The 12,859-nt window shown below is 34.4% G+C and overlaps 1 protein-coding gene and 1 non-coding gene across 3 annotated transcripts; both read right to left on the reverse strand.

Annotated features, from left to right (window-relative positions):
- Positions 1–2,138: 2,138 nt before the first annotated feature.
- On the reverse strand, positions 2,139–9,584 carry LOC107819057 (acetyl-CoA acetyltransferase 2). 2 transcript variants are annotated; one of them, XM_075225468.1, is made up of 15 exons: positions 9,447–9,584; positions 8,435–8,497; positions 7,622–7,720; positions 7,336–7,509; positions 7,089–7,194; positions 6,427–6,565; positions 5,800–5,877; positions 5,628–5,693; positions 5,150–5,235; positions 4,515–4,614; positions 4,256–4,366; positions 4,135–4,176; positions 3,797–3,883; positions 3,423–3,531; positions 2,139–2,683 (listed from the first exon to the last, which is right to left on the reverse strand). In XM_075225468.1, exons 2-14 carry the CDS (start codon positions 8,469–8,471, stop codon positions 3,442–3,444), a joined length of 1,215 nt encoding a protein of 404 aa, XP_075081569.1. In that variant the 5' UTR covers positions 8,472–8,497; positions 9,447–9,584; the 3' UTR covers positions 2,139–2,683; positions 3,423–3,441. The 2 variants fall into 2 exon arrangements, 1 of the variants encoding a protein (XP_075081569.1); XR_012696742.1 differs by lacking the exon at positions 2,139–2,683 and having other exon boundaries at positions 3,477–3,531; positions 4,135–4,189.
- LOC142166762 (U6 spliceosomal RNA) lies at positions 9,009–9,110 on the reverse strand. The gene has a single exon (XR_012697138.1). It is a non-coding gene; the product is annotated as a U6 spliceosomal RNA (small nuclear RNA).
- Positions 9,585–12,859: the final 3,275 nt, after the last annotated feature.

The following is a 12,859-nucleotide window of genomic DNA, read 5'->3' on the forward strand; positions in this document are numbered from 1 at the left end:
TTTCATTTTAAAATACCAAATACCATACCTAATACCATTTTTTTAAAACTTAAACCAAATACCATACCTAATACCAAAGTCTCGAATACCAAATACCAAAATTTTCAATTCGGTACAGTAATTCGGTATTTACCGGAATATGCACAACCCTATCACAATGGACTAATTCAAATGCAAACTGTGACACTGATGTACTTAAGGGAAAAGGCAATCTAGACTGTTTAACAACTAGGCATACATGACAGTGATGAGTTCCTGTCTTTAAGGTACTAAGAGCATCTAACTTCTTTATTACATCAATAGGAGCATGTGCATGGCAGTGATGAGTTCCCATGCCATACTAATTCAGAGTCAAGTAAGTTGGATGTGTGAGCATACTTATTTTCTGGTGTTGTTGCAGAGTACTGTGATGGTCCTCCTTGAAGTATGTACAAACCATGCTCCTCCTTACCAATCTCCTTCACCTGACCACTATAGAAATCCTGAAAAATACAGAACTCAGGGAAGAATGCTACCGTGCATTGAAGTTCTTTGGTGAGTTGAGACACTAAGAGCAAGTTGTATCTAAAGTCTGGAATGTATAGCACATTAGAGATACTTTTGTTTCTAAGTACCGAGGAGGTTCCTTTATATGATACATAAACTACATTTCCAGTAGGTAATTGAATAGTGCATCTCTTTGAGCTGGGAATTGCTTGACAAGATGTAAGAGCATCAAGGTTTGAGGTCATGTGATTTGAGGCTCCTGTATCTATATTCCAATTATGCTTGATATAATTGGACATTAGAGTGATTAGAGTACCTACAACAACTAGCTTGGCAGATGATTCTAGCCCCTCTTCATTCCCTTTGGACAACATCTGAAGAATCTGTTGGTACTGCTCTTTGGTGAAGAAATGAACAATAGGAGCATTGTTAGGAGTAGTTTGTGTAAGCTGAGGCATATGAGCATGTTGGAACACAACTTGTTGATGTGTAATTGGAGGCTTGATAAGTACCTGCTTCTGCTGCAATTGGAAATATTGGACTACTCACACTGTTTGCACACACACCAGGACTGTGCCCCTTCTTCTTTCCTTTGAAGTCTGATGGATAGCCATAAAGTTTGTAGCAATTCTCCTTTGTGTGACCCTCATAATGTCAGTATTCATGCTGGACCTGATTCTTCCTAAACTTGAAGTTTCCACCTGCATTCACTGTACCCTTATTACTATAGAATGCAGATCCTTCTATGCCTTCAGTAGTTTGAGTGGTCTGAGTAGAGAGTAGGCTTTGTTAATGATAGGTTTGGAGACATTATCATGATCTGACTGTGAGTAGGACTCATTCAATCCCATCAGAAACTGAGGCAGCCTATGATACTCAAAGTGTTCGGGCATATTTTTTGGACTCAAGACATGGACAGCCAGGGCAGGGCATTAGTGCGTCAAATTCATCCCAGAGATCTCTCAATTTAGAGAAGTAATCAGCAATAAAACATAGTATCTTGAGTGAGGGTATGAATCTCTCTATGTAGGAACAGGACCCTAGATCTATTTACTTTATCGAATCTCTCTTTTAAATCCTCCCAAACCTTGTGAGCATTAGGAGCATAGACCACACTACTAAGTAAACCTGGCCTAACTGCATTTGAACTACAACATTAACCTTCTCCCATTGATCATGAAGCTCAGGTTCAAATTTCGACTTAAGAAAGCGACCATCTACAAAATCTAACTTGCTCTTTCCTAGCAGACCAATCCTCATAGACCCACTCCATAAAGCGTGGTTATCTGAACCAGTGAGTTGAAGAGAAATCAGAGTACTACCTGGAGTGTATGTTGCTTGAAGGAAAAGTGGGTGATTGTGGTCAATTGATGGAAACACAGTTGCGATGGTGGAGGAATTGACATAACCAACTAACATTTCTTCTCCGATCGCCATTTTCAGCTGCTTCTTAAGAGCAAACCCCAGTTTTTCAGTTTCACGCTACAGTTGGACAATTTACCACAAAATTGTGAAATTGAGGTAACGAGAGTAAGAACTAGCTCGAAAACTACCTTCGATCAACTCCGGTGACTCTGATATCGTGTTAGCAGCCATGAATCTGAAGGTTGAGCTTGAGGAAGAAGACATGCAAGAGAAGGCAACACTCAAAGAATGAGAAACTAAATATGTTATTGAGAAGAAAATGAATAATTGTATGTATGTACATGAGTGTACTGTGTATTTATAGAGAGCTACAGTATAACTACCTTCTAAAACTGTGCTAACTAACTTACTTCTAACTACAGTCTAGCTTCCAACTCTAGTTAACTTATCAGCTTGTTGCTCTAACTTCAGTCAACAGCCTCCCAGCCGATAGCCTGTTATACAATTCAACTGACTTGTCCTGGTTATTGACAGATATTTGAGTGTCTGCATCCTTGACAGTTCTAATAAGAGACGGGTTCGAGATTTTAAGTTTAGTACGAAACACCACTGTACTCTATGCTTTTATGTGTCAACAGATACAATATGTAAATCTATTATAAAAGCATGGAAGTATTCTGTAAGAAATTAAACACTATTGCATTTATATGTGAAGAGTACAATCGTTTGCAAGAACATGGGAAAATTGCATAATCTTCTCTACTTGAAGGCACCCAACCAGTCAATCAAATCCATTGAAGCTCATCTCTCGTAAATAGCTCGCAATGCAAACCTGCAATGGAATTAGCAACTGAAATAAGGCAACTATTGTAAGCAAACTTCTATTTCTCCTACTACAGCTCCATACGGAATGAGGGAGTAGACAATAAAGATGACAATGTTACATGATCACTTTAATTTGCACAATAACTATTGTCATTGTTGGCAGTCCAAGTCTATATTTGAGTCATTGAACTATTAAAGTTTCATCATTTAGAATGCTGTCGTTGGGCAAAACCTACTGACGTGAGCAGCAACTCTCAATTCATGTGTTAAAGCCAGAAAAGAGAGAATCATTAAGTTTTTGCATCTGCGCTAAACTCGTTTTTCGTGGAGATGAGAAATGGGAAAATTGCTAGCTGATTCTAGGTGGTTAATTTGAAGGTACCCTTGTTAAACAAACATCTTCTGAAGCTACTGCTTTATGCAGTTGGAAATATAAAGTAGTTAACCTTGAGCAGATTTAATGGTTCAGCAACATAAGCTTATTAGACTCTAATTGAAGTAGCAGAAGAACATGAACAGTCTGGTTAACATGTCTCTCTCTTGGTCATCTCAGTGATAGTCTTACTTTCCTTACAAACTCTTCTAGTTCTCACACATTAGTTGTCCCATTGACTCTGTTCTGGCTTTAATGTCCAATCTATCAAAAACATCTTATATATTCCAAAAATTCCAACCGAACAATGGAAGATATGCAGTGTCATGTAGGTAAGACTTGATTCAGATGAATGTCTTTTCTTTGGACTTACCAAGGACTGAAGAAAAGTATTACATAAGTTCTACAACAAGGGCCGAGGCACCTCCTCCTCCATTGCAAACACCAGCAGCTCCGTATTTACCATTTTTCTGCCTCAATACCTGTAACGTCCCATTGGAAAAGCAGAGCAAATAAACATTTATTAATTTTCAAGAACCATGAAACAAAGATATGAACTATAGATCTCAAACTGCATTACTAAGACCCAAAAGAGTGAGTCGAGAGATTCATGTTCATAGATCATTTAATTTACAGATCACAATATAAAAGAAGTAGAAAATATCAGGGGAGGAGGAAAGGGACCAGTGTTCCTGAGGTTAGAATTTTACTTCAGTTATAATGATGTTTCAGTCTAGTAACACATACCCCAAGAAGTGTAACCAATATACGAGCTCCACTGCATCCAAGAGGATGCCCCAAAGATACAGCTCCACCATGTACATTAACTTTTTCCTGAAAGAACAATTCAAAAGAATACTTCAGGACAATGATCATACAATGCTTTATTTATACACTAAATTAAGTACTGCCAAGCAAATAATATTAGAATATTTTACGTCAGCTATGCTTGATCTGTTTTCGTAAAAAGGATAATCCAAATAGTTTCTCAAAAGAAGAGCCTATCCAGTCTGATTTTCTCCAAGTTAAAGAGATTCACAAATTTAGAAGCTCGAGATGGAGGGGAGGGAAAAGAGAAAACTCACCGGATTAAGACCAAGCAGCTTTTGGTTTGCAAGGGCTACTACCTTCAAGCAGTGTCTGTTAAGGAAGTATTCACACAATTGAAAACAAGCTCACCGAAAAATACTAGGTAAGAATGCGTACTGCAAAAGCTTCATTAATTTCGTAGTAATAAATTTGAGAAGCCTCTAAGCCAGCACTTTTGATAGATTTCGGAATTGCTTTAGCAGGTGAAATTGTAAATAGTTCAGGTTCCTGCAGGTTAATTCAATTTGAGCTTCAAAAATGTAACAATTGACAGACCATACCTAAGAGGAAATAAGAATTTCTATCAGGTAATTTTTCCAGATACATAAATGGCTGTCCTCTTTATTCTGTTTTCAAATTCATAGAGGAAAAGTACCTGAGCAGCATCTGCATATCCTCTGATCTTTGCAATCACGTCTAGTCCAAGTTCTACAGCCTTCTCTCCACTTACTAAGACCAGTGCGGCAGCACCATCACTGCAAAGGTTAAAAGTTTCACTAGCGAATTAGTTAAAAGAATTGCAAAACCAATTATTTCTAATTAGATTAGCGAATTGAACAAAGAATTTCTTTAAGAAATCAAATTGCTAAATATTGTTATGGCACATTCCACAGGGAAAAGTGGGAAGGAGCCAATTATTATCACGTTTCACCCATTTACTCAGATGTCATGTTAAGAACTGTGTTCCAAAGGGAGGGTAGAGGATGACATAAACCCACAACTAGCTCGACCCTAGGGATGGAAAGAAAAAGTTCACTTTGTTTGAGGAACTAAAATTGTAGCAGATATAATATTTTTGCAAAAATTGTGGAAAATCCATTTCCAGCCTATTTTTTCGGGATCATTACATTCTGATAGCAGGACATGGTGGCTGGTGCAAGTAAATTTCAGAGTAGTTAATCAATAAGAGAAAAGGATGAAATGCATTTATTTATTAGTTCAACAAACAGTTCTTGATCTATAAACAGCAGATTTGAAAGAATATAAGATGGTGCATGAAAGTCAACAAACCTTATGCTAGAAGCGTTACCAGCAGTTACTGTACCGTCTTTTTCCTTGAAACTTGGTCGGAGTTTCCTCAATTTTGCACCATCAAACTGGCAATAAAACAAAAAATATGTGCAATATAAAAGCTCATAGCTTTAAAGACAAAGTCAGGATATTATAGGCCTTGAAAAGTAAATTCATATATGTTTAACCTGTTTTAGCTACTAAAAAAGTAAATTCATCTCTTTGATCCTTCTGGCATTTGAAAGGCAGATACTGCATTCATAAATTTCTTCATTCCCTTCTATATGTTAAAAAGATGATTGCCCTGAAACAAATTTTTACTTTTTAGGAAATAACTCTTCTCATGGATTCCTATTTCTCTCCTCATCCACGGATTAGGTCCTTGAATCAGTAAATTCATTGGTGCACCTCAAGGAATGATGTAAAGGAACCAAGGCATCAATGGTATTTTAGTTTTGCTTGCAGTATATGTACTCACCTTTCCTAGACCTTCATCCTTATCAACGATGGTGGATGGTTTTCCTCTTCCGCCAGGCACCTCAACCTGAAATTCCCCAGAAAATGGTTTATAAACAGTGATATAAGAAACTATTTTGTTTTTAACTATGGTCTATGAGCTATATCTAGCAATGAAGGTCCAGTTATGTTACCAGCACAATCTCCCATGTAAAAGCACCAGCTTCCTGAGCAGCAATTCCCCGTTCAAAACTTTGAACTGCATAGTTATCCTGCATATATTGTTCAGACATAAGCACTTAATTCCCTTAAATTTCAAAAGACTTCTTATAGCATATCTATTTCTGACATGCTAGCACTGTAAAACGAATGGCTGTAACAAAGATGATGACAGATGATAAATTTTCCAGAAATGAACAGTGTGATAGAAGTGTAGAGAAAAGAACATAAGTTTGAATTATCCAACTTCTACAAAACAGAGAGAGAGAGAGCGAGAGAGAGAGAGAGAGAGAGAGAGAGGGAGAGGGAGAGGGAGAGGGAGAGGGAGAGGGAGAGGGAGAGGGAGAGGGGGAGGGGGAGAGAGAGAGAGAAGTGTATCTAATCTTGAATTCATTGCGACAAAAACATCTTCAAATGGTAAATAATTAAACATCAGCAACAAACAAAGAGAAAGTAAAAGAGGAAATGCTTATTAATACAAACACACGAACTAACATATGACAACTCTTTGATATGTCCGTTTACATCAAGGCCAAATACCAATAAGTGAAGTTATATATTTCACAGCCTCACAGGTAAAAGAAAAGAGTGTGAAGACAAACCTGATCCTCTCTTGTAATTTTATGGTTCTCAGCACATATTTCTGCACAAACTCCCATACCACAATCATTATAGACATCAGTCAAACCATCTTTAAGCATTCCATCAACAAGACTGTCATGACCAAGACGAGATCCCTTCCTGCAAGTGTGCCAATTTAGGCCATTACATATTGCCGAACAATGTAATCAGAACTTATAAGAAAGCATAAATGAATTGAGAGGTAAAACAAGTCTGCCACACAGAACAACCCATAAATAATATAAAACTTTATGGTGAGGGGGTAAGATGTCAAATCACGATGAAGAAAGAGCAGATCTCAGAAATGGTTAATATGAAGGCATGGAAAACCATAAGTGAAAGGAATAGCAAGTACAGCAATACTAGGTTGCTTTTAGAGTGTTTACTAAGCTTGTCGTACAACTTAAGAACAGGAGAGTGCATGGTTAAATCAAACAAAGGGAATGTGAGAGTTAGTCGAAGTTATGGTGAGACTTCCCTGAGATATGTAGCAAACAGCTCGGAAAAGGCCATTATTCTCCTTATAGTTGTGACTCCAAGAAAATCTTACTCTAACTCTTTCTTTTTTCTTTTCTTGGGAGGAGGATGGAGAACCAAAGTCTTAACAGCAATTGTACTCGCTGAACCTTTGAAAAAAACAAACCTTGCTTCTGCAATGTATTTAGGGACATTAGACATGTTTTCCATTCCACCAGCCACAACAACATCATTGATGCCCAACTGGACACTCTGTGCTGCAAGCATAGTTGCTGCAAAGCCATATAAAGGAACATGGAGTTACAAACCATACACATCTTCTTGGCTCTTATAACAGTTGCAAAAAGGGTTTTGGGGAAGGGGGGTGGGGGTTTCTCCAGGAAATGAATCTACTTCGACTAGGCAGTGCACACCTTTCATTCCAGATGCACAAACTTTGTTCACGGTAGTGCAAATCACTGAATCGGGTATTCCTGCACCCAATGCTGCCTGTCTAGCTGGAGCCTGTCCCAAGTTTGCACTGAGGACGTTTCCAAAGAAAACTTCTTCTACAAGTGATGGGTCAACATTTGCTCTCTGCAGAGCGCCTATAGTTGTGTTAAAAAGAGAGATCAATATAATTTCAGAAACATTCTACCCGCAATTTGACAATAATTCTCTACAATGAAAGAATTACATCAAATTATTTAAGATTCCTACCAGCGATGGCAATTGATCCAAGTTTAGTTGCTGATAGTGATGAAAGAGAGCCAAGGAAGCCCCCCATTGGAGTACGGGCAACACCAACAACACAAACATCTGTTCAACATAAAGCACAAAGAATAGGCAATAATGAGAAACTAGAATTTAAGGAACCTTGTGCTCCTGAAATTGAAAGTAACATGCAAAATAAGCCTGCGTTACAGCAACTTCTGGTGTCAATTTTATCCAAAAAAAGGAACAATAATAAGCAAATGGTAAGAGGCATGACGCTTAATGAAAAAGAAACTGTTTCTTGGTATCGGAACACAAGTAGAAATGTCAAAGTTGCAGTAAAAAAATATTTACTTGCCAATTTTCGGAATCTTTAATTAAGATAACAAAAGTCAAAAGAACACCTCCACTCTGACGGCCCCAACTAGGAATGCATAGTTGAAATATACATTTGAAAATTTCGCATTTATGGTACAAAAGTACAACAAAGATTTAACAATATTTTTGAAACGGAAGTTCAAATATAAGTGCAAAAACTGAATTTATTTATATCTAACAATCGCCTTAAAGTTTGGACACAAAAACTGAACGAAATACTCCCCTTTTTACATTTGCCTTGCTCCGCAGGACCAAAGTGGAGACTTATTTCTTATCATGCAAGCTTTTAATAAAACGGTAACCAAAAGCAACTACAGAAACATAGTGATCATGGTGCTGGCTCATATTGAAGTTACAACAATGCTACATCTGTTATGACATGAGATTAAGAAATAACCTATACGTTTTCTAAGCAATGTGCAGAAAAAACAAATCTGTTACCTCTAGGCTTTATTGATTCTGCAGTTGCTGGAGCCATCGTGAGTGATATATGTCAATGGTAGTCTGTTTCACTCCAAAACAAATCAGGATTTCTCTTTATCAACAAAATAATGCACAGCCACAAGTATGCATCTAACACATGACCTAAAATTACTACTTCTAATTATTATCGAATCAAAGGATAAGCATGAGTTATCTTCAACAAACGGGAATAACTACTTGATGTAAAATCCAACAGGATTTAAGAACAAAACAAAACAATGAAAGGCATAGGGGAAGTTAAAGGGACAGAATTAGTATTCAAAATTCAAAATAATTTAGCTAAATAAGGCGATATTTTATAACCGAGAAATCCCTGAGGGCCAATGGCTCTCGGTTCTGTGGATAATGTGTCCCCCTCTACCCTTCTTCACTTAAATACCAGGTTTTTGTCGGCAGTAGGGAATAAGGCGATTCTTCTTACAACTATTAAATTCCAACACTTATCTAACCTCAATTACCACATATCTGCCTCTATATTTGTCATTTATAGTAAAGGACTAAGGATGATACTTAGGTTCTTTTTTTCTCGTTTAAAAATTTAAATCATTTCTTGATTTGGGCATATCATCCATGCAGAGAGGCCAACCTGATCTTCTCTATATTGTTCCAATTTTATTGCATGTCCCAGAGAGACATGACGACACTATAGTTAGCATGAGCTAAAACTAGCTGGGGAAGGAAAAAAACAACGGACCCTGAAAATTGTCTATTAATTTCCTCGATTCCTTCAAAGCAATGATGATGGTAAATGTCACAGAACATACATTCATAAGAATTCAAAAGAGACGAGATATTAGATCCAAACATGCTCAAATGATCCACCGAAAAATTGTTGATTTAAAGATGCCTTATACTCGATTTGCTAGCAGATCTAATCAACAAATAACCAATCGAAAAATTCAACAAGTATTAAGAGAAATGATAATATGAAGTTGCATGGAACAGACAGAAATTCAGTCCGTAAAAGTACCTGTGTGATTAAAGCTGGGTAGGTGGAGCAGAGCACAGAGAAAGAGAGAGAGAGAGTAAAGAGCATGATATGAAAATCCAATAGAAGCGGGAGAGCATTTATATGGAAAGGACCTTTGTTGGGGTACGTGGGTTGGGGGAAGAGAAGTGGGTATACTTTTTTATTTTTATCTATATTATATATTAAAATAACGAAGGTCATTAGCGAAATGTCGTTTGACTTTTTTACCCTTTAAAACATAAAGTTTTCGTAGGACAATATAGTAATTTAAGCATTTCATAAATATTTAAAAAAATTCACTTAATTAATTTAGTTTTTCGTTTTTTTTTGGTAAATTTTTCTTCAATTACTTGTTATTAAACTTTGTCTTAATTAAGTGGTTAAATTTTCTCACATTTCTTACCCAAGGAAACTTAATAAAAAAAATTCCTAAACTTTCACTCTCATTAAATAACATATTCCCTTTACTTTATGGAGTATTAAATGAGTTATTATGTTGCCTTAATTATTTGGTAATAAAATTTTTCTACTGTTGCACAAGGAAAGTTTATTAAAGAATTTGACTAGGAGGTATTATGATATTAATGGGACCATATAATATGTTAGTTTTTGGTTGGATTTATTCGTATTATTGAACCAAAAAGCATATGTAATTGACTTACAGAAAATTACATACCGGGTATTCAATTACAACCAGAAAAGTTCCATACCGTGTAAAATGGAACCATCATTATTGTGGTTCCGTTGCGCAAGGAAGTGTTTTAAAGAATTTGACTTGCTGGACGACACAAGGAAATATTTTGGTAGAAGTTTTTATTATTTGATTAATTTTTCTTGTCTCTTTGACCTACACACAAATTTACTTTATATAATTCCTTTCACGTGTCAAATTGTGTACCATAATACTTCTATAAAAGAAGCTACAATATCACAATTTAATCGTTAAAGTTCGCCATATTCCAACATCACGATTCCAGGTGTTGTTTCTTTTACTAATATATCAACATCTTTTGCTACTTCGTATTTTACAAGCACGTTTGCATGCACCGTTTTTAGTGTTGCATCAATAATTTATTTTTATTGTTGCACCAACAATTTTTTATTATATAGTTTTGTTTCATATTTTTGACTTGGCTAATTTCACATCTCACATAATTTACAAATTTATTACAGGTTATTGAAGAATTGCAATTCATCACAGAAAATCGGTTAGACATTTGATCTAAGTTTTATCACTTAAATATTAGTATTATTTTTTCCTTTGTTGTATAATTAATAATACTTATAATTGCTATGCCAGTTCAAGTTGCTTGTTTTAAAAAGAATTAAAAATTAGACTATTTGATTTAATTCTATGTTATATTAATACTACATGATTTGCATTATTGCAATTGTCATGCTTGAATCACTCAGATTTCAACAATTACATCCGTTCAGGTAAACAATCTTTCTTACATCATAAAAATAATCAATTATTGAATTAGCCACTTTGATAACTTATAAAACCCTTATGCATGCTTTATTTTAGGTACACTTGCAATGGCCAGTGAAAAAGAATTGTTAGGCCAATGTGTCCCAATTAATAGTCTAAGAGTATCTGAATCATGTTGGATAATACGAGTGTTAGTGTTTGGGAGTGGAATAGTAGAAAAGTTCAGCAATAAAATAAATCAAGGCACCCGAAAATTTGTGACCTTAGTTGACGAAGAGGTAATTGTTATTTTATATCAATATTTTATTTCATGCATGTCTTTTCATATTATAATTTTAACCATCAGATTAACTTATAGTGAAACTTTTACGGGGAACAAAATTTACGCTACACTTTTCAATGGTTATATTGAGTTGTGAAAAAATTATTTACAACAAAATAAGATCTGTTCATAAACGGACGCATCAATAATGCTAATCCTAATTTTCAATCAGCGCACAAGGAGCTTGAGATTGGATTTAAGGAAAATACTTTAGTTGAAGAAAGCAATAGTCACTTTTCGACCATTGGTTTTTCAAATAATTTTATTTCATTTGATGAGGCATCAAAGTGCACGGAACAATTTTTGATAAGTTGTTTAGATTTCATCCTGTAATCTTTCACTAAATATATAAACAATATTTTACTTCTATTCTCCTTATTAATTTTTGGGTAATATACATATAATTGTTTTGATATTTTTTCTAGATATAGTTGGAATTTTAGTGGATGTTAAACCCTTCATGGGAGAAGGCTAGATGTTTCTATATAGTTACTATTAAAAGTAAGAGATTTTGTACCTAATTAAATATTTATTTTAATTATTAAATGTAGTTTTTTTAATATTCCACAAATTGATTAGAGAATAATAAATTTTTTGAATAGAAAAAAAGTTTGAAGATAATTTATATCTTTTTAGAAACTTATATTTTTTGCCCGTATTTCTCATCTCAAAGAGTAATTTTGATAAGAGAATAATATATTGTTTGAGTAGGAGAAAAGTTTGAAATAATCTGTATCTTTTAGGAACTTATATTTTTTGTGTGTGCTTCTCATCTCAAACAGTAATATTTTGTAAGATACTTACATATTTTTTTAAAACTTGTGTTTGAGTAATAAAATAAAGTGTAAGCTTCTGAAATTGTTGAACATCGATCATATATAGCTAATTCAATAAAAGAAAAAAGTTTGTTCATGAAAGTTCTCAATCATTATTCAATATATTCTTCTTAAATTATATTTCAATTTCATAAGTTATTATACTTTCTTTTTAGTTTTAATAAAAAAATATATAGCCCTTGAAGATTTAAAAAAAATTCCGACTTTTTTTTTGAAAGCTATTCTCAAGTTCTTTTGAGAAGACACAAACATAGTGTAGACTAAATATATAGTTTGTTTTAATATACAACTACATTTTGTATTTAACTACTAAAAGACATAGCTCTATTGAATAGATTATGCTAATATTCATCATTTGTACGAATTTATATTTTTTCTTTGATATTTGTCCGATAATTCAAACACATTATTCAACAATATTTATACAATTTTTAAAAATTGTATGCTTATTAATATAGGTACACGCGCAAAGCACGTACCCTAAGACTAGTTTTCTATAATAATGTGACTGTCTTCTCCATTTTTCCAAATTTTATAAGGGTAAGTTGGTAACTCTTAAATTAGTTTAAGCCCCGTGCACGATGTCAAAAGACCTACAAAAGCAAGTAATTTTAAAGGGTAATTTTAATTTTAAAATCTAAAATGTAGTAAATAACTTATTATAATTAGTTAAAAATATTGACAGCTAACATTTTTTTATATTATTATTGTATATTAATTAAATTATTTTGAAATTTATAATGGTATTTTTTATTATCATATATACTTTTTTTATTGAGTTCTTTCCCGAATGAAAGTGAAATTATGAATAGTACTGTAGACA

Source organism: Nicotiana tabacum, chromosome 11 (genome assembly GCF_000715075.1).
Source record: "Nicotiana tabacum cultivar K326 chromosome 11, ASM71507v2, whole genome shotgun sequence".
Lineage (NCBI taxonomy): Eukaryota > Viridiplantae > Streptophyta > Magnoliopsida > Solanales > Solanaceae > Nicotiana > Nicotiana tabacum.